Genomic DNA, 21,809 nt, shown 5'->3' with positions numbered 1-21,809 from the left:
TCAGACTTTTTTATGTGTTAGTTGGTTTTCCTGAGTTGAAAATTTCAGCTTTTACTACAGAAATAAATGACATTAGATTTAACTTTCAGTAAGTTATGATTTATAATTCATCTTCATTGTCTATTTGCTTATTGGCTTTTCTTTTCAATGAAATAATTTAATTTACTTGGCAAAAATATTATATATCCAAAATAGAACTTGTCTTCTCTCCCCCCACTCTCCAACACTTGCATCTTCTTAACTTCCTTATTATTCTATAGGACACGGGCATTCTCAGTCACCCATGTTCACAACCTTGATGTCATCTTTAACTCTTTACTTACACATACCCTATATAGCCAATCTATATCTAATGTATTTTCAAGTTTTGTTGTTTCTACCCTCACATTTCTATATATGTCCCCTTCTGACATTCACACAGCCTTAGCCCTGATTTAGGCCTTCATGCTTCAACTACTGCAATCACCTTCTAACTGGTATTCCTACTTAGTTTCCACTCAGCTCACAAAGTGATCATCCTAAAGTTCAGGTCTTAACATGTCTTTCTCTTCAATAGACCAACACCAATAATTTCCAGTGATTCACTCTTTCCTCTGGAATCAAATGTAAAATGTTCTATTTGATGTTTAAGGACTTTCACAATATGACTTCTTCCTACAATCCAGCATCACTGGCTGATCCCTGAACAGGAAAGACTCTACATCTCCTGACTGTAGCTTTTCCCAGACCATCTCTTATACCTAGAATGCCCTCTCTTCTCACTTCCACATCTTAGCTTCCTTGAACTCCTAAAGACTTAGCTAAAATCCCCCTTTTTGCAGGAGGTCTTTCCAGACCTACCTTTAATTGCTAACACCTTCCCTCCAGTGTTCCCTTTCATTTACACTGAAAATATTTTGAGCATAGTTAGTCCTTTTTGTCTCCCCCTTTACAATGTTTTATTCTGGGGGAGGGGGGGAGGTAGTGACCATACTTTTGCTTTCTTTGTAACTCTAGAAGTTAGCAAGATGCTTAGGATGTAGCAAGTACTTAATAAAGACTTGTCAACTGACCGACTTGTCTAGTTATTATTCTCAATTTCATCTTATCTATAAAACTTAAATTGGGCCATCACAAAAACTAGGCACTTCCTCTTGCAGAACATGATAGCTGCTACCTTGGGTGTCCCAGGGAACAGGATCATGTGCCACATGAAACGAACTGGTGGAGCCTTCGGAGGGAAAGTATCCAAGCCTGCCCTGCTGGGAGCTGTTGCTGCAGTGGCTGCTCACAAGTAAGGTTTTCTTGTAACTAAACAAACTAATAATTATTCATATTAAAGGCTCAGTCAGGGGAAGCTATGTGGTTCAGTGGAGATACCAATGAACCTGGAGTCAGGAAAACTTGAGTTCAAATCCTGCCTTAGATACTTAATAATTATGTAACCCTGGGTAAATCACTTAAACATTTAATGCTTTGGTTTCCTCATCTGTAAAATAGAGATAATAATTGTATCTATCTCCATGGGTAGTTGTGAGGATCAAGTGATATAATAGGTGCTTTGGAAACCTGATAGCACTATATAAATGCTATCATTATCAATATGAAAAAATATAGTACTAAATATGATTTTTTAGTTTTCCTTAATTTCTATCCAGGCATTTTTATTAAGCATATTTCACCTATCATTATCTTCAAAATATTGAACTTTGCTTGTTTCTACCCAAAATTGTATTTTTTAATTCATAAAAATAATTTGGAATGGAAAACAATACTATATTATAAAGTTTATCAACAAAACAATAAATAATTCAGAGGACATGGAAATGCTTGGCCATGGGTCCTCTTGGATTTGCAGTGTTAGCAGTGTGTGTGTGTGTGTGTGTGTGTGTGTGTGTGTGTGTTTTAATTTTTGGAAGTGGAAAGGGACTTAACAAAGTTTCTAAGAATCACCAATGGTCTCTCTAACTACAGCTTCCTGAATGCATTTGTCATTTTCTATAATACGTTATAGACATCAGAATATAAAAGAAAAAGCATGGGAGTATCCATTGCGATATTAATAAGGCTGCTTCTACGGTGGATATTTGCTGCTTTTACACACATATAGAATAGGAGGATAAAAAACTTGGAATCTTTTTGAGTCAGTGAAGTAGGAGTTGGATTGTGCATATAGGTAGATTGTTTCCAACATGTCACACTCATATACTTTCTTCCTTGAAATAAAAGCAAATTTATTAAGAATATAAACTTAAACTTTATGTTGATCATATTGAGAAATGTTGACAACTAAGAAATTGTGTTTATCAAAGAGATAGTTGATTCTTTTGTATGACTCCTTTGGAAAAATTATCCTTGCTCTTAGTTTTTACCAACAGCAATTTACACACAGCACAATTAGACACAGAAAATAGAGAAGAAAATAGGGCTGAAGTTCAGAGGAGAAACACACATTCACACACATGCAAATAGAAAAATGGGAACCAAAATGGAGTCTTTAGTATTCAGTGAAAATAGTTTCTGAGACATCTTTCTGAGTTGTGAATAAGAGGATAGAGGACTAAACATTTTCTCTGACACTGCCTACCCCCCCCCCCAAATCTCTCAAATCTTTCTAAAACAGAAATTTTGCATGGCAGATGAAGCAACCTAAGCTATCTCCATGGTCCAGACTCCAAAAGATGGTCATTCCCTCACCACACCAAAAGCCATGAATTAATGCTTACTGATACTGAGCTTACTCAGCATAGCATCCCTAATTTCCCATGCTATAGGCAGTGAGACTGCACTAGCACAACCAAGAACATGGCACAGACTTACAAAAAAAACTCACTCCCTTAGCACCGACTATCTCCCTTCTGTGGAGGCTTTGACTATAAACTGCCTTGTAGATCACGGATATTCAGGAACAAAAACTTTTGGAAGACTGCAACCCTGTAGCACTAGCACTGCAAAGCCTTAAATTGCTAGTTCTGTGTTAGAGAATTGAGGAACAGAAAAAGTGGGACAGGTCACCAGGACAAGACATGATGCATGCGCATGGCAGGGAGGTGCTGATGAATAATCCACTAAACTTAAGGGAAAGAATATAGCACCCAACAGGGACCAATTCTGATCACTTGCAAGTCACTTGGGACAGAGACCTAGGCTGGTGAACAGTGAATTATGGGGCATGGGAGGAGGGTGAGACACTTTGAGATATGGCCCCTAAAGAAAACATTATCAGAGGGGTCAGCCAGAAAGTGAATAAGGGAAAGTTGGCAGGGACAGGGGTGGAGACTGAAACTACTGAAGATCTCAGCAAGAAGAAAAAACCTTGAAAATAAGTAAATAGGGGCAGCTAGGTGGTGCAGTTGATAAAGCCCTGGATTCAGGAATACCTGAGTTCAAAATTTGACACACTAGTTGTGTGACCTTTGGCAAGTTACTTAACCCTCAGTGCCCCTCAAAAAAAAAAAAAAAGAAAGAAATTTCTTCACCAGTCATGAAAAAAAAGAGCAAAATGTGTAGAACCAAGAGAAAATTTTATACATGCTTTAAGAATGACCTTGGATTTCAGGTGCCAAGACAGTGGCATAAGGAAGGAACCTTTTGAAGCCCTCCCAAATTTCTCTCCAAACAACTTGAAAACCACCTCATAACCCATAAAAACACAAAACAAAACAAAACAAAAAAGAAAATAAGTAAATTGATCAAAATGGTAAACAACAGAAGGAAATATGGCCTCTAGATCTAGTAAAGTAGTTTGATAACCTGTGAATAAGTATTGCAGAACAAAGGAAATTTATCTCATCTTTCATGAAATAGAGAATCTCTTGGAATGTGAGGAGAATATGTCACCACAACATACTGTTTCTGAGTAGTTTGAAAGAGTTCCTAAATGATTCAAAAGACAAATGAGTATTATGAGAGAAGAATGTATTTCCTGCACAGAAATATGATGTACATAGTAGAAAAGTTTGAATCTATAGTGCTGTCTCACCAAAGAATCAAAAGAAAGAATAATAAATTGGGAATAAAAATATTTTAATATGGAGGACAATCTAGAAAAGGAAAAGCAAACAAAACAAAACAACAAACCCAGTAACATTAAAAGAAGTGTTCACTATGGAAGTAAAACATACTGATCTTAACAGGATAGAAAACCTTAGGAACATCATTTTCTATGAGAACACCACATGACAAAACATCCTGAATACCATAATGCAGGAAATAATAGAAAAGAATTGGCCAGAACTTCTGAACATAGAAAATGATATACCAATTGAAATAATTTATAGACAACTTCTAGGAAAAATTCCTGACTGCAGACTCTATGGCACATAGTATTTAAATTTAGCAATTCAATTCAGAAGAAAAAAGCTCTATAAATGATGAGAAGGCAGACCTTCAAATACAAAGGGAAGGAAATTAGAATAATGTGATACTTATTAGAATACTTAATAATTAGAATAATGTGATACTTATTAGAATAATGTGATATTTCTCACATACCTGAAAATATAGGAGAAAATGGAACAATGTGTTCTTAAGAGCAATAGAGCTCAAAATCTGAGCCTAACCACAAATGAAAAAAGGTGTACATTTGATAATAAAGAGGTATTTGAAATATTTTTAGAAAGAAAACCAGAACTACAGGATTAATTAATTATTTTTTGATTTTGCATAATTTTTCTTTAATTCATAAATAAATATCCAAAGTGAAATAATTTTTTCTTTATTTTATTCCCAGCAAAGTAGGTATCATATGTTTTGCCATTATAATCAATCACCATAACTATTTCCCTCCATCCCACTCCCTTCCCATGACATTTACTCTATTTTCTTTTTACCTATTCCTCCTCAAAAGTGTTTTACTTCTGACTATCCTCTCCCTCACTCTGAACTCTTTTTCACCCTTCCTTCCTTATTCTCTTCCCCTCCTACTTTGCTGTAGGGTTAAATAGATTACTCCTCCCAATTGGGTATGAAATCTATTCCCTCCATGAGCCTACTCCAATGAGATCAGGGTCCCTGAGCTAATTCTGTGTTCTAAATTTTTCTTCCTCCCTCCCTCCTCAACCCTCCCTATGAGATCAAGCAATTCAATATGTCATACTGGTGCAGTAATGCAGAACATCTTCATCTTCCTTGAAAGTGTTTTGCTTTTTACTGCTCTCTCCCCCAATCTGCCCTTTCCTCCTTCCCTTCTTCCCCCCTCCCCTTTTCCCCCTCCCCTCCCTCAGGGCAAAAAATATATTACTATACCTATTTGAGTATGTATGTTAGTCCTCCTTTGAGCCAATTTTGATGATATTAAGGTTCACTCACTCCCCAACTCCTTCCCCCTCTTCTGCTCTCCTCCATAAGCTTTTTTTCTTGTTTCCTTCATGTGAACTACCTCTCCCCAGACCATCTCTCCCCTTCTCCCTCTCCCAGTTTATTCCTACTACACCTCAATCCTATTTTAATGATGTCATAATGGATTAGTTAGGTGACACAGTGGACAAAGCACCAGCCCTGGATCCAGGAGGTCCCAAGCTCAAATCCAGCCCCAGACATTAGACACCCCACCCTGTCTGCCCCACAAAGAACAAAACATAAATGCTTTACAGATATCATCCCTTCATATTCAGTTAAGACCTGTGTCTTCTGTGAACTTCTTAATAAGATAATTCTTATGATTTCAAAGTATTGTCTTCCCATGTAGGAATGTAAATGGTTTGATCTTTTAATATCCCTCATGAAGTCTTTTTCCTGTTTACCTTCTAATGCTTCTCCAGGGTCTTGTATTTGAAAGTCAAATTTTCTATTCAGTTCAGGTCTTTTCATCACAAATGCTTGAAAGACCTCTTTCTCATTGAAATCCCATTTTTGTCTTTGAAAGATTATACTCAGTTTTGCTGGGTATGTGATTTTTGGCTGTAGTCCCAGTTCCTTTGCCCTCTGGAATATCATATTCCATGCCCTTTGGTCCTTTAATGTAGAAGCGGCTAGATCTTGCTTTATCCTTATTGGAGCTCCACAGTATTTGAATTCCTTTTTTTTAGCTGCTTGCAGTATTTTCTCCTTCACCTGGGAGTTTTGGAATTTGGCTATAATATTCCTGGAGGTTTGCCTTTTAGGATCTCTTTCAGGAGGTGATTGGTGGATTCTTTCCATTTCTATTTTAGCTTCTACTTCTAGAATATCAGGGCAATTTTCCCATATAATCTCTTGGAGGATGGTGTCTACGATTTTGTTTTGGTCATAGTTTTCAGGCTGTCCAATGATTTTCAAATTCTCTTTCCTAGATTTATTTTCCAGGTCAGCTGTTTTTCCAAGGAGATATTTCACATTGCCCTCAATTTTTTCATTCAATTGGATTTGCTTTACTGTGTCTTGGTTCCTCATAAGGTCACTAGCTTCCATTTGTTCAATCCTAATTCTTAGGCAGTTATTTTCATCAGACAGTTTTTTAATCTCCTTTTCCATTTGGCTTTTCAAACTGTTGACTTTTTTCTCATGACTCTCCTGCATCACTCTCATTTCCCTTTCTATTCTTTCCTCCTTTTCTCTACATCTTTCTATTTCTCCTACTTTCTCTTCAAAGTCCCTTTTGAGAGCTGCCATAGCCTGAGACTAGTTCATATTTTTCTTGGAAGCTTTGGATGTTGGAGCTTTGACCCTGTTATTGTCTTCTTCTTCTGAGGTTGTATTGTGGTCTACCTTACCCCAAAGAAGTTTTCGATAGTCTTCTGCTTTCTCTGCCTACTCATCCTGGCTTACTATTTCTTGGCTTTTAACTCCTTCTTAAAGTGTAGCACCACTTCCAAGACACAGTGTTCAAGCTACAGCCTAACCCAGGGGGTGATTGGGTTTCTTCTCAGCCTCCCTGGCCTCGCTTTCATTTGATTTTAAACTCTCCACTGGGGTGTGTGTGTGTGGGGGGGGGGTGGGCTGCTTCTCAGCTCCACTCCTGTTCTCAGCTTCAGAGGGTCCCAGGTGTTTGGGGTTGAGGCGGGGAAGGTTTTAATCTCACCTGGCCTGTTCTCACGTCTGGAGATAATCCCAGGGCTACTTACTAAGCAATCAACCAGCAAAGCTTTCTGTGGTGTGGTTCTCAGCTTCTGATGAGTCTGCTCCCTTGCTCCCCTCCCCCACCTGGGTCTTCAGCTACTCAGGATTTCTTCCTGGTTGCCCACTGGGGTGGGACAGTCGAATCCTTCCCCCCAGTCCACTGGTACCCCTGCACTTATGCCCCCCCCCCCGCCCCGGCCAGCCGTTCAACCTGATCGCATGCTCAGTTCCAGAAGATGCTAGCACTGCAGCTGATTCAGAGGCACTGGGGCAAATTCCTTGTGTAGGAGTCTGGCTTAGGCTTTATTCGCATCCCCCTGAAATCTATCTATACCTGGAGAAAACTCTAAGTCCAAATCTCTGTGTGTTTCTCTGCCCCAAGGGCTCCTTTACTGCAATTTTTAGGGGTGATTGCATCAGGAGCCCTGTGTGTTTAACATCCTTCCTCCGCCATCTTGGCTTTGCCCCCCAGATTAATTAATTTTTAACATCTTCAATAATAGAAATGTAGGCAGATTGAGAAGGTAAGTGTAATAACAGAAACACTGTGACAATAGAGAAATCACTAAGAAATTTCTTTCTAAACATGTATAAGGAGACAAGGGACAATATAGAAATTTAGTGGAGGTAACAATGAAGAGGAATACCTGGGATATTATCAGTAGAACTTAAAGAGATCCTGCCTCCAGGTGAGTCAATAATTTTTGGTGGAACTACATTAGAATCTGGGAAGATACTTAAAAGGATAGAGAGGAGCAGGCATATAGAGAGGAGTGTGGAATGTGCCTACATAAAATAAAATGCTAGCAATGAGGAGAAAGTGGCCTATTTGGTCTTAGAAAGGGAAGATCCTACAGGAAAGTGGGTGAGGAGTCATGTGTCATTGAAAGGTAGGGGAATTCAGCTGGAGCCAAGATCATAAGGTTGAGGCAGGAATTCAGCTGAATTTTCCCAACATTCCTCTCCAAACAACTTTAAAATGGCACCAAAAATAGAATTCTGGAATAGCAGAGTCAACAAAAGGTGGAGACATTTTTCCAAATTAAGACAATTTAGGAGGTCAGCAAAAGAGGTTTGTGATACCACTGTGTGATGGGGGATTGGCCTACAGCACAGTGCTAGCATTGGTAAAACCAACAGAAGGCTTTTGAGGGAACTGGTACAGTAGCAGATACTACAGCAGCTTGAGCTTCAGGTGCTTTTATCCCTGAGACAATAAGAGGATCAGAAAACTGGTCAGAAAAAGATAAAAAGGGACCCTTTGCAGTCACTGAATGCAAGGCCATGTTGTATTGCCTGGACACAGTTCCAGGTCAAAAGAGAACACTAACATTTGTGGCCACAGGGAAGCATGGATCATTGTCACAGATCTAGTACAGAGAAGAGTTCTTGTGGTCACTCAAAAAGTAGCAGGGGCCCTGGTCTCAGATATAAGCAAAAAAGGGAGCAGTAATGCTTGTGATTGCAGAAAAGTGGGGACCTGATCATAGTTCCAGTGCCAAGGAAAACACTAGCACTTGTGACTTAAGGGGAGCAAGTTCCTTCCTGGGTAAAGACCAGAGCATAGACTAGGAGAGCATGACTATAGCTCACCTTGGATCTTACCAATTTGGAAGCACTGAAAACTTGCAGAAACTCGGGACTAGTTCTGAAAGCAGCAGTATAAGAAACCTTAAGCTTGGAACAGTACCCCACCCCCTACCCCACTCCACAACAAGAGCAGAGCTCAACTTTATCATAAAGCTAAAAGTCAATAAATAGACTGGGAAGTGAGGAAACAACAAAAAAATAACCTTACCATAAAAAGCTACTATGGTAACGGGGAAGATCAAACTCAGTAGAAGACAATGACGTAAATACAAACTAGCAAGACCTCAAAGAAAAAAAATGTGAATTGGACACAAGCCCAGTAAGAATTCCTAGAAGAGATTAAAATGATTTTTTTTTGTTTTGGTGAAAAAATATGGTACACTTCATGAATCTGCATATCATCCTTGTGCAGGGGCCACACTAATCTCTGTATTGTTCCACTTTTAGTATATGTGCTGCCAAAGTGAGCACAATTAAAGGGATTTTAAAAATTAAATAAGAGATATAGAAGAAAAATTAGAAAAGAAATAAGAATGAAGTAAGAAAATTATGATGAGAGTCAAAATCTTGGTAAAAGAGGCACAATGAAAATATCAAAGAAAATAATGCCTTAAAAATGGAATTAGTTAAATAGAAAAAGAGGCAAAAATTCACTGAATGGAAGAATTCCTTGAAAATAATAAGTTAAATGGAAAAAGAAGTATAGAAGCTCACTAAAAAAATTATTCCTTAAAAATTAAAATTGGGCAAGTGGAAGCTAATGACTCCATGAGACATGAAGAAATGATAAATTAAAGTCAAACTAATGAAAAAATAAAAGCAAATATAAAATATGTCACTGAAGAAACAACTGTACTTGAAAACATATCAAGGAGAGTTAATTTAAGAATTATTGGACTGCCTGAAACCACGATCAAAGAAAGAGCCTAGACATCATAAATCAAGATATTGTAAGGGAAAATTGCCATGATATCCTAGAACCAGCGGTTGAAATAGACATTGAAAGAATCCCACTTATCACCTCCTGAAAGAAATCCCCAAATTAAAACAACCTGGAATATTGTAGCCAAATGCCCCAAATTCTAGGTCAATGAGAAAATATTGCAAGAAATCAGAAGAAATCATTCAGGATCACAAGACATTTAGCATATACCATGTTAAAGGCATATAGGGCTTGGAATATGACATTCCACAATGCAAAGGATCTAGGATTACAACCAAGAATAATCCGCCCAGAAAAAAATGAGTGTGATCTTTTAGATGAAAATGGGTATTTAACAAAATAGAGAATAAATATTGCTGATGAAAAGATCCAAGCTGAATAGAAAACTTGACTTTCAAAAACAAGACTTGGGGGAATCATAAAAAGGTAAATATGAAAGAGAAACTTTAAGGGACATAATATAGTTAAAGTGTTTACATTCCTATATGAGAGTATGATATTTATGACTACTAGAACTTTATCATTATTATGTTAGTAGTTATGTAGTTTGAAGGACTATGCATAGAGGTATGAATTGACTATGGTGGTATGATATATAAAAAAAAATGACGAGGTGAGAAAGAGGGATGCACTGTGAGAAGGGAAAGGGAGAGGAAGCAATGGGAAAATTATCTCACATAAAAGAAGGACTCAAGGAAGAGTTTTTGCAGTGGAATGGAAAAATGGGTGGTGGTTGGAATTGGGTCAAAGAAGGAGTAACATATACACTCAGTTGAATATAGAAATCTACCTTACCCAACAGGGAAATAGAAAGTAATGAAGATAAGAAAAAAAGAGAGTGATATCAGGGAGGGCAGACTAAAGGAGGCAATGATCAGAAATAAAACAGAATTTTAGGAGGAAGAGGGTTAAAAAAGAGAGAAAAAGATAAAAAGGATAAAAATAAGATGGAGATAAATATATAGTAATCATAACTGTGAATGTGAATGGGATGAATGCACTCAAAAATGTAAATGGATAACAGAATGAATTAAAACCCAGAGTTCAAGACTATATTGATTTCCAAGAAACATGCCTGAAAGAGAGGGATACACAAAGAATTAAAATAAAGGGCTAACGCAGAATCTATTATGCTTCAGCTGAAGTAAAAAAAAAAAAGGCAGGGTTAGGAAGTATTATCTCAAAGGAAAAACAAAAATAGACCTAATTAAAAGAGATAAGCTTGTAAACTACATTTTGCTAAAGGGTACCATAGGCAATTAAGTAAAAGCAATACTAAATATATATGTACCAAATAGCATCCAAATTTCAAAGGAAAAGTTAAATAAGCTATAGGAGGAAATAGTAAAACTATGTTAATGGGAGAAATAGAATTTGCTTTATCAGAACTAAATAAACCTAACCATGAAATAAATAATAAAGAAGTTAAGAAAATGAATAGAATTTTTAAGTTAAATATGATAGCTCTATGGAGAAAAATTAATGGAAATAGAATAAAGCATACCATTTTCTCAGCTGTATATGGCACCTTCACAAAAATTGACCATGTATCAGGGTGTAAAAAACACCTCACAAACAAATGCAGAAAAGCAGAAATATTTTAATGCACCCTTTTCATACCATAATGCAACAAAATTACATTCAATAAAGGGCTATGGAAATGTTAAAACTTAATTGGAAACAAAAAACCCCTTCTTCCTAAAGAATGAGTGCTTCAAAGAATAAATCAGAAATCATCACTAATTTCATTAAAGAGAATGACAACAATTAGCAACATGATAAAATGTATGGGATGTAGCCAAAATGGAACAAAAATCAAAGAATAAATTAGTAAGATAGGAAGTAAGAAAACTATTGAATTAATGAAAGTAGGAGCTGTTTTTTAAAAATAAAATAAACCATTGTTTAGCTTGATTAAAAAAAGAGAAAAAAATAAATCCAAATTATCAGTATCAAAAATGAAAAGGGTGAATGAACCAGAAATGAAGATGAAATTAAAGTAATTTGTAGTCGTTCAGTCATTTCAGTCATTTCAGTCATATTCAACTCTTCATGACTCCATTGGAGATTTTCTTGGCAAAGATACTAGAGTGGTTTGTCATTTCCTTCTGCAGTTCATTTCACAGATGAAGAGCTAGGCAAACAGGATTAAGTGACTTGCTCAGGATCACACAGCTAGTAAATGTCTGAAGCCAGATTTGAACTCAGGAAAATGAATTTTCATGACCTGAAGCCTACCTTTATATCTACTGTGCCTCATGGCTACCCCTATTAAAGCAATTATAAGGAGCTATTTTGCCCAATTATATGTCAATAGATCTGACAATCTAAGGGAAGTGGATGAATTTTTACCAAAAAATGTAAAATTTCCAGATTAATGAAAGGCAATAGAATACTTAAATAACCCTGTTTTAGAAAAAGAAATCGAACAAGCCATCAATTAGCCCCATATGAAAAATTCCCCAGGACCAGATGGATTCACAAGTAAATTCACCCAAACATTTAAAGAACAATTAATTCCAATAATAATTCCAATAAACTATTTGGAAAAATAAGCAAAGAAGTCCTTCCAGATTCCTTTTATAACATAAATATGGATGTGTTATCTAAATGAGGAAGGGAAAGAGAAAAATACCAACCAATTTCCTTAAGGACTATTGATGCAAAACTTTTAAATAAAAATTTAGCTAGGAGATTATAGCAATATATCACAAATATCATACACTATGACCAGGAGGGATTTATGCCAGTAACATAGGCTGGTTCAATATTAGGAAAACTATTAGCATAATTGACAATATAAATAATAAAACCAGAAAAAATCATATGATAACTGTGATGTTTAAAATCTAAATTGTAGTCGCCTTAAATTAGAAGCTTTAGCACCAGTCCTTGGGCATTGAACATTTATTAAAGCATACAGATATTCCCATGGAGTTCAGAAAGTTAAGAAAAAAGCCTATTTAGCCTAGAGTTCCAGCCTGGTCTGGTTCTTCCTCAAGTCCTCTGCCACAAGCCTGCTTCAATCACAAACTCTCTCCGGCAAACTGATTGTGGAAGCTTTTTATAGGTCTGGAACAGAGGGGGTCCTTACACACTGCTTCAAGCTGATTGGTTGGCATCATCCAAATCCATTGGTTCTGAAGGTGTTCTCAAGGTGTGATTACAATCCAGTTAACTTGAAGTAGACTAATCAGCAGTTAATCACTCTCACTTGATTCAATCAGTCTAGATTAATCTCCAGGTGGGTCTTTGAGTATCTGCTAAATCTCATTATTTTATCACATATCTCAATAGGTGCATAAATAATTTTGACAAAATACAATACTTGTTCCTATTAAAAACCTTAGAAAGCATAGGAATTCTTAAAATTCTTAAAATGATGCTGTATCTATCTAAAACCAGCAGGAAGCATTATCTTCAATTGAGATAAGCTAGAAACCTTCCAAAAAAAACCCAGGGATGAAGCAAAGATGTCTATTGTCACTACTATTTAATATTGTCTTAGACTTTCTAATTATAGCAATAAGACAAGAAAAAGAAGTTGAATGAACAAGAAGAGACAATGAGGAGACAAAACCATCATTCTTTGCAGACAATAGGAGGGATCCTAGAGAATCAACTAAACAAAAACTAGTTGAAAAAATTAATACCTTTAACTATATTACAGTATGTAAAATAAGCTCATATACATCATCAGGATTTCCATATGTTACCTACAAAATGCTGTAGAAAGATAGAAAAATTCCATTAAAAATAATAAAAACCAACAACTGTGGACAAAATATAATACTTTAGAGTCTAGGTGTCAAGACAAACCCAGGAACTATATGAACACAATTACAAAACACTTTAAACACAAATAAACATAGATCTAAATAATTGGAGAAACTTAATTGATCATAAGTAGGCTGAGTCAATATAATAAAAAAATAAAATTCTGCTTAAATTAATTTGCATATTCAGTGCCATACCAATTAAAGTACCACAAATTATTTTATAGAGCTATAAAATATGAAAAAATTAATTGGGAGAACCTAAGGTCAAAAAAATTAAGGAAATCAATGACAAAATGTCAACAAAGACTGTCTACCAACACCAATTTTCAAACTATATTACAATGTGGTAATGATCATAACAATCTGGTATTGGTTAAGAAATAGAGTCATGGATAAGTGGAATATATTAGCCACAAAACAAATAGTAGCAAATGTCCATAATAATCTAGTTTTATTTACTGGTTCAATGGAAATAACAGAAATGATAACTAAAAGCTTATTCTTTTAAAAAACTGTTAAAATGGATAAACTCACATAATTGAACTAAAAAGAACTTTAAAATGAAATAAGTAAAATAACAAATGAGCAATGTGACAGTTTAGCAAAATTAGGAAAAATAAAAAGAACTATCCAAAAATATACTATTATATGCTATTAAAACTGAAAAGTGTAGGAATATCTTCAAAAATATAAAATTTTCAAGCTATTAGAAGATCAGATAGAGATCTTAAATATCCAAGTCTCAGAAAAAAGGAAATAGATTAAACTTTAAAGGAACTTCTGAGGGATAGGAGTGGGAGATTTCTAGTACTGAAAGATTCACAAGAGAATGCTGTCAAACTTTTATTTATTAATTCTATAGTCTTCTTATTTTCAATTTTATTAATCTCCCCTTTGATTTTCAGAATTCGTAATTTAGCATTTAATTGGGGATTTAAAATTTATTCTTTCTCTAGCTATTTTAGTTGCATGTCCAGTGAATTGATATCTTTCTCTATTTTAATTCATGTAAGCATTTAGAGATATACAATTTCCCTTAAGAACTGCTTTAGCGGTATCCCATAGGTTTTGGTGTATTGTCTTATTGTTGTCATTCTCTTTAATGAAGTTATTGTTTCTATGATTTGTTGTTTGACCCACTCACCCACTCATTCTTTAGGATGAGATTGTTTAGTTTCCCATTAATTTTCAGTCTATCTTTCCATGGCACTTTATAACATGTAATTTTTATTGCATCACGATATGAAAAGAATGCATTGACCATTTCTGCCTTTCTACATTTGTCTGGGGGGGGGGGGTTGTGTCCTAATACATGGTCAATTTTTGTGTACAGGCCATGTGCCACTGAGAAAATGGTATATTGCTTTCTATCCCCAATCAATTTTTTCTAGAGATCTATCATATCTAATTTTTCTAAAATTCTATTCACCTCTTTAACTTCTTTCTTATTTATTTTGTGGTTAGATTTATCTAGTTCTGAGATGGGGAGGTTAAGATCCTTAACTAGTATAGTTTTGCTATCTATTTCCTCTTGTAACTCACTTAACTTCTCTAAGAATTTGGATGTTATATCACTTGGTGCATATATGTTTAGTATTGATATTACTTCATTGTCTATGTTACCTTTTAGTAAGATGAAGTTTCCTTCCTTGTCTCTTTTAGTTGTATTTTTACTTTTGCTTTGTCTGAGATAAAGATTGCTGCCACTGTTTTTCTAACTTCAGCTGAAGCACAATATATTATGCTCCAACTTTTTACCTTTACTCTGTGTGTGTCTATCTGCTTCAAATGTTTTTCTTGTAAAAAAAACATATTATAGAATTCTGGTTTTTAATTCACTTTGCTATTTGCTTCCATTTTATGGGAGAGTTTATCCCATTCACATTCATAGTTATGAATACTGTTTCCTTCCATCCTATTTTCCCCTTTGTTTATACTTTTCTTTCTTCTCTCATCCTGCCCCTCCTTACTAGCATTTTGCTTCTGACTACTGCCTCTCTCAATCTGCCTTCCCTTTCCCATCCCTTTTCTTTCCCTTTTCCTTTCCTGGTTCTGCCCTCCCTTTTATTAGCCCCTGCTCCTTTCCCCTTACCCTTCTACTTCCCTATAGGGAAAGCTAAATTTCTTTATCCAAGTGAATGTATATGTTATTCCCTCTTTGAGCCAAATCCAATGAGAGTAAGGTTGAAACAATGTTCACCCCTCCTTTCTTTCCCTCTATTGCAATAGGGTTTTTGTGTCTCTTCATGTGATGTAACTTATTCCATTCCACCTCCCCTTTCCTCTTTGCCCCATATTTTCCTTTTTAACCCCTTAATTTTTTATATCATCATATCAAAATCAGTTTATGCCTATACCCTCTATGTATACTCCTTCTATCTGCCCAAATAGAGATACAGTTCTTAAGAGTTACAAGTTGTAGGGATATAAAGTTTAATGTTATGGAATAATATTTTGTTTCTGTTTACATTTTTATACTTCTCTTGAGTCTTATATTTGAAGATCAAAACTTCAGTTTTCTTCTGGTGTTTTCACCTGGAAAGCTTGAAAGTCCCTTATTTCATTGAATGTCCATCTTTTTCCCTGAAAGTTAATGTTCAATTTTTCTGGGTGGTTGATTCTTCATTGCAATCCAAGCTCTTTTGATCTCCAGAAAATCATATTCCAATCCCTCCAATCCTCCAATGTTCTTTCTGAGGGAAACTAGGGAGAGCTCAGGCAACTTCTTGGCTTCTCTCTGCCATCTTGGCTCCACCTTCTCTATCAAACTTTTAAAGAACAGTTAGTACCTATATTTCCACAAATTATTCTCAAAAACTGAGAAAGAAAGCACCCTACCAGAATCTTTTTTGAAACAAATATATTCTTTTTTTTTTTTGGTGGGGCAATGACAGTTAAGTGACTTGCCCAGGGTCACACAGCTAGTACGTGTTAAGTTTCTGAGGCCAGATTTGAACTCAGGTACTCCTGACTCCAGGGCCGGTGCTCTATCCACTGCACCATCTAGCTATATATTTTAATAACCAAACCAGGGAAAAATAAAATACAGAAAGAACACTATAGGCCAATATCATTAACAAACATTGGCTTAATTAAAAAAAATTCCTATATTATAGACTACAGAGATTTATCAGAGAAAAAATCACTCATTATATGCAAGTAAAATTTATATCAGGGATTCAAGAATGGTTCAAACAATCAATATAATTTTATCATTCTTGTTAACAAAGTATGACACTTTTGTGCTAAAAATAAAAAAACAAAACCCTACAAAGTATAAGCATAGAGGGATTTTAAAACAATAACACATAAGGTATCCATTTGAAACCAATAGCAATCATATGCAATGGATACATTGCATATGTATTCATTTTACAATAGATATGGAAATGAAGCAAGGTGGCTCACTATCCCCACTCTTATCTGATACAATTCTTACAAGAATAGGGTAAGAGGAAGAAATTAAAGTTGTAAAGATAGGTAAAAAGGGAATAAAATTATCCCTATTTATTGATGATATGATAGTTTATTTGGAAAATCTTAGGGAATCAGCAGATACTAATTGAGAGAGCTTCAGTAAAGTTCCAGGTTACAAAATAAATCCTCAAAAATCAGCAATGTTTCCACATAATAAAAACAATATACATTCAAGTTCAGGCTCAGTCACCACCTTCTACATGAAGACTTTCTTGATCCTCTCAGATACTATCATTTTATAAATATTCTATTTTGTTGTTCAGTTGTTCAGTCATGCCCGACTCTTTCTGACCCTATAGACTTGTCCATATGGTTTTCTTAGCAAAGGTACTGGAGCAGTTTGTCATTTCCTTCTCCACTGTGTCCCCATTTTACCAATGAGGAACTGAGTCAAATAGGGGTTAAGTGACTTTCTCAGGGTCATAGCTAGTAAGTGTCTGAGGCCACATTTAAACTCAGATCCTGATTCCAAGCCCAGTGTTCTACCCACTGTACTACTTAGCTACTCTTAATGTAATCTATTATCTATTCTTCACATACATCTATTCTATTATCTATTCTATACACACGCACACACACATACACACACTGTTTTTCCTAGTTAGACTACAAGCTCTTTTAGGGGACAAAACTGTTTATTTCTTTACTTTGGTATCCCCAGCACCTAGCACAGGTCCTGCATGTAGTAGGTGCTTAATAAACACTTATTGATCTATTGATATTTTTCAGATGTGTATCTTTTCCACAAACTACAGAGTACATATATCCTATCATTATCCTCCTCTTTTCCCATGATAGGAATATATTTGAAATTTTCTTTGTTATATTATTTTTTGTACCAGCTTGACCTCAATGACTTTTTTGTTTCTTTTCTATGTCATAACATAAGCTAGCTAAAAAATAGACTTTATTTATGGTTCTCAGCTAAATGCAATCTGGACTGACATAGTTCTACTGGATCTACTTTATTTAAATCTGTTGTGATTCTGAATAATTTTGGATCTAGAACTGTTGGGTCATGCAACATGTCCCCATCCTAAGCTAGGAACTTAATTATAATATTTATAGTCAACCAGATGGGAGGTGTCCTCTTTCAAGGAAGGAAAACTGTAGGGTCTTAAGAAAAAGTTCAACCTTTACCTTCCTGTGTCCTTAGGACAGTTTACTCATCTTTTCTCCTGCTCCTTGATATCCATACAATTGTGAAAAGAGCTTCTTCAGACAAATATTATGGATTCTGTATAGCTTTCCTGAGTATTCCCAGGAAACAGCATACCTATAGTAGTTAACAGTTTTAATTTGTTCTCTTCAGGACTGGCCACCCAATTCGTTTTGTTCTAGAACGAGGAGATGACATGTTAATAACTGCTGGTCGCCACCCATTGCTTGCAAAATATAAAGTAAGTGGGAGTACTAATAAATTCTCTAAATCATGGTTCAGATTGTCAAATATTTTCTACTACTATTACTACTACTGAAAAAAATTACCATCTTGAAATTTAGATAAGACTTTCAGAGTTACTAAATATTAGTGGTACCATATATAACTGACAAATCAGAAATGGAGACATGTACAACTTAGGCATCATATTTGGTAGAATGTATAATATTCCAAATTATTGAGTGAAGGAAATAAATAAATAATCAATTTAACTAAGGGTTTAAATATTTTTATTATTATCTTTCTCCTAATTTGTGTTTACTTCTTTAATGGCATATCCCTTATTTGTCCATTACAGATGTGTGGTACTATAGTATTTCAGCCTAGATACACAAGTTTAGCATAGGTAACATATAAAGGGAAGTTAAAAAGAAGTCACATGATATAAAGAGTTTTCTCTCTCTCTCTTATATGCCTGTATATATAGAGTTCTATAGATATAGCTCTCTCTATGTAGATATAAACATATGTGAATAAATATCTATATATCTGGATAATGTATATATACATATATATATAAATACATATATTTATATGTATATCTGTATAAGTATCATATATATGTATATGAGACAGAGACAGAGACAGACAGAGAACATTTAAGGGAGAAGAGATATAAACCCAGAAGTGATAAAGTTTGCTTTTAGAAGATCAAAAAGCCTCTCTCAGAACAGTTTCCATTCATCAACTAATAGTTTCCCATTCTGTCAGTCCTGAAACTGAGCTCTCTCAGAAGAAAGAAGTAGCTTATATCTCCAGTGCTTCACTAAAGTTACATAACTCATAATTTTTGAGCCATTAATTGTAACTTATGATAGCTATTCTGTGTGATTTGGCAACTGTAATTAAATTTTTTATACTGCAAGGTTAAGCTACTAAATTCAAGTATTTGTAATTTGTTGATATCTTTATTAATACATTACAGATAGGATTCATGAAAAATGGCTTGATAAAAGCTGTGGATCTCCAATATTATACCAATGCTGGGTGTACTCCAGATGAATCTGAAATGGTAAGTTTCTAATAAAACAGATAAAACATAATTTCAGAGCTTAGTAATTGACTATATAATTTAGGAATATGCCCATCCTATTAAGACTATGTGAATTTAGTTCTATATTATGCTTTTCTACATTAATATATGGTTATGACAAAAATTCTTTAAGTCCAGAGTTCAGTTCAAAATAATGGGGGCATCTAGGTGGTGCAGTGGATAGACCACCGGCCCTGGATTCAGGAGTACCTGAGTTCAAATCCGGCCACAGACACTTGACACCTACTAGCTGTGTGACCCTGGGCAAGTCACTTAACCCCATAGCCCCGCAAAAAACAAACAACCCCCCCCCAAAAAAAAAAACCAAAATAATGTTTGAATTTCTAATATGTGTGTACTGTTTCTTTTTAATCTAGGTGCTAGAGTTCATGGTGCTGAAATCTGAAAATGCTTATGATATTCCCAACTTTCGGTGCAGGGGAAGGGCTTGTAAAACAAATTTGCCATCTAACACAGCCTTCAGGGGATTTGGCTTCCCCCAAGGAACTTTGCCAGTTGAGAATTACATAACAGCTGTGGCATTCAAATGTGGTTTACCACCAGAGAAGGTAATCAAATAAACACTTAGTGATTGATAAGAGTAGCAATATGGGTTTAATGATCAAATAGGATAAAAGTCCTGTGTGTATATACATACATGGAAACACACTATGAATTTTCACAGATTTCCTTTGCAATTGTCTCTTTCTTCAGATTGTTACTCAAAGTATATAAAGTACAACTTAAATGTGATAGAATCAACTTCTCTCTTCATGATTTAATTGTCTTCTCTTTCAGGTTAGGGACATGAATATGTACAAAACAGTTAACAGAACAGCTTACAAGGAGCCATTTAATCCAGAGCCAATGCTAAAGTGTTGGGAAGAATGCCTAGATAAATCTTCATTCCAGAGTCGGAAAAAAGCCATAGAAGAATTTAACAAGAAAAATGACTGGAAGAAGAAAGGAATTGCTATTATTCCCATGAAATATACAATTGGAGTGCCTACTGCATATGAAAGTCAGGTGAGGCTTGGAAAGATCTATCATTGGGTGAAAGCCTTTTCCAAATTGTTGAAGATAAATATATCAGTAGAATCTTCATGCAGAAAGGAGAAAAAAAAAAGAAAGGCAAAAAGTTGGGAAATGGGAAGGTGGGAAGGCAGGGAAATAGCATGTAGGAAAGATGAGAAGGTAGAAAACAAGGAAAGCAGGAAAGAAGGAATAAAAAGGAAGGAAGGGAAGGGGGAGAGAAGAGGGAAGGAGGGAGGAGAGAAGGAAGGAAGGAAAGAAGTAAGGAAGGAGGGAAGGAAGGAAGAAAGGTATAAGAGGAAGGAAGGAAGCTAGGAAAGAAGGAAGGAGGGAGGGAGGAAGGGAAGGAAGGAAGGAATAAAAGGAAGTGAAGGAAGGATAGAGGGAAGGGAAATGACCACCATTACAGAGAAAATGGCTCCTTCCAATCATCTTAGTTTCTAGGTGGCAGCAGGAGGGAGGTACAGGGCTAAGTTCTACATGTTTGGAACTTTCTAAAGCACTGCTGTGATTTAAAAAGTTATGTTCCAAATTATAAACATGCCTTATGTCACTACTAAGTAAGTGTGTCACTTTTTTTACTTTCAAAAATCACTTTCACACATATTATTTTATTTTATCCTCATAACCACCTGTCAGGCAAACAAAATAGGTGGGATTTTCTCCATTTTATAGGTGAGGAAACTAAAGCTCAGAGAAGTTATTGTCCAATGTCCAAAGTATAAAGTCATACAGCTAGTTAGCTCAAAACTCAAACTCAGAACCCAATCTTCTAATCCTTTGACTAAGGCTCTTTCCACAAGTGCCAACTCAATCCCCAATTCTTTGTATCTTTCAGAAATCAGCAGAGAAATAATTTAAGGTTCGCAAAGCTAAGCTGCTTTTTGATTATAGAAAATAGGTCTGGTGTAGCAGAAAGCATACTAAATTTGGAGGCAAAGTACCCAAGTTTGAATCTTGCCTCTTCTACTTGCCAGCTTTGTAACCCTATAATAGTCCTTTTACCTTTCACCTTAGCTTCCTGATCACTACAATGGAAATAATAACAGTACCTAATTTACAAGGTTGTTGGAAAGATAAAATGTGATATATATGTTAATTGATAGAAGTGTTGTGATCATTAAATGAGATAAAATACCTAAAGCACTTTGCAAACCTTAACACACTACATAAATATTCACTATTATACTTTGGAGTTGGAGTGCCTAGCATGGAAACTGGATTCTACCACATGCTAACTATATGATTTTTTGTGTAGGTCTCAGTTTCTTAATCTGTAGAATGAGAATTTTGGACTAGATGAATGTTCAAAGTCCTTTCCAACTCTAAGTTCTATGACCCTATGAGATGACATTGTATTTATTCTTTTCAAAAAAGAATTTATAGGAATAATTCAACACACAAATGGGTTGTGTTCCAAAAGTTAATGTATAAATTGGTTGCTGGGAACACATTTTCCCATAAAGCATTAGATGCTTATTAGGCAGTTTCCAAAAT

At 35.4% G+C, this 21,809-nt stretch overlaps 1 protein-coding gene and 1 non-coding gene across 2 annotated transcripts in view; one reads left to right on the top strand and one right to left on the bottom strand.

The window, feature by feature from the left end:
- LOC122747705 (aldehyde oxidase 4-like) overlaps positions 1-21,809 on the top strand; it is a 138,978-nt gene that overhangs the window by 95,569 nt on the left and 21,600 nt on the right. Inside the window, exons 21-25 of the mRNA XM_043993587.1 lie at positions 1,140-1,273; positions 18,119-18,206; positions 19,173-19,259; positions 19,658-19,849; positions 20,079-20,306. Coding sequence (XP_043849522.1) covers positions 1,140-1,273; positions 18,119-18,206; positions 19,173-19,259; positions 19,658-19,849; positions 20,079-20,306 — 729 coding nt within the window. The remainder of the gene's footprint in view (positions 1-1,139; positions 1,274-18,118; positions 18,207-19,172; positions 19,260-19,657; positions 19,850-20,078; positions 20,307-21,809) is intronic.
- On the bottom strand, positions 8,975-9,078 carry LOC122752200. The gene has a single exon (XR_006355991.1). It is a non-coding gene; the product is annotated as a U6 spliceosomal RNA (small nuclear RNA).

Source organism: Dromiciops gliroides, chromosome 3 (genome assembly GCF_019393635.1).
Source record: "Dromiciops gliroides isolate mDroGli1 chromosome 3, mDroGli1.pri, whole genome shotgun sequence".
NCBI lineage: Eukaryota > Metazoa > Chordata > Mammalia > Microbiotheria > Microbiotheriidae > Dromiciops > Dromiciops gliroides.
This window is presented reverse-complemented; position numbering and strand designations above follow the sequence as displayed.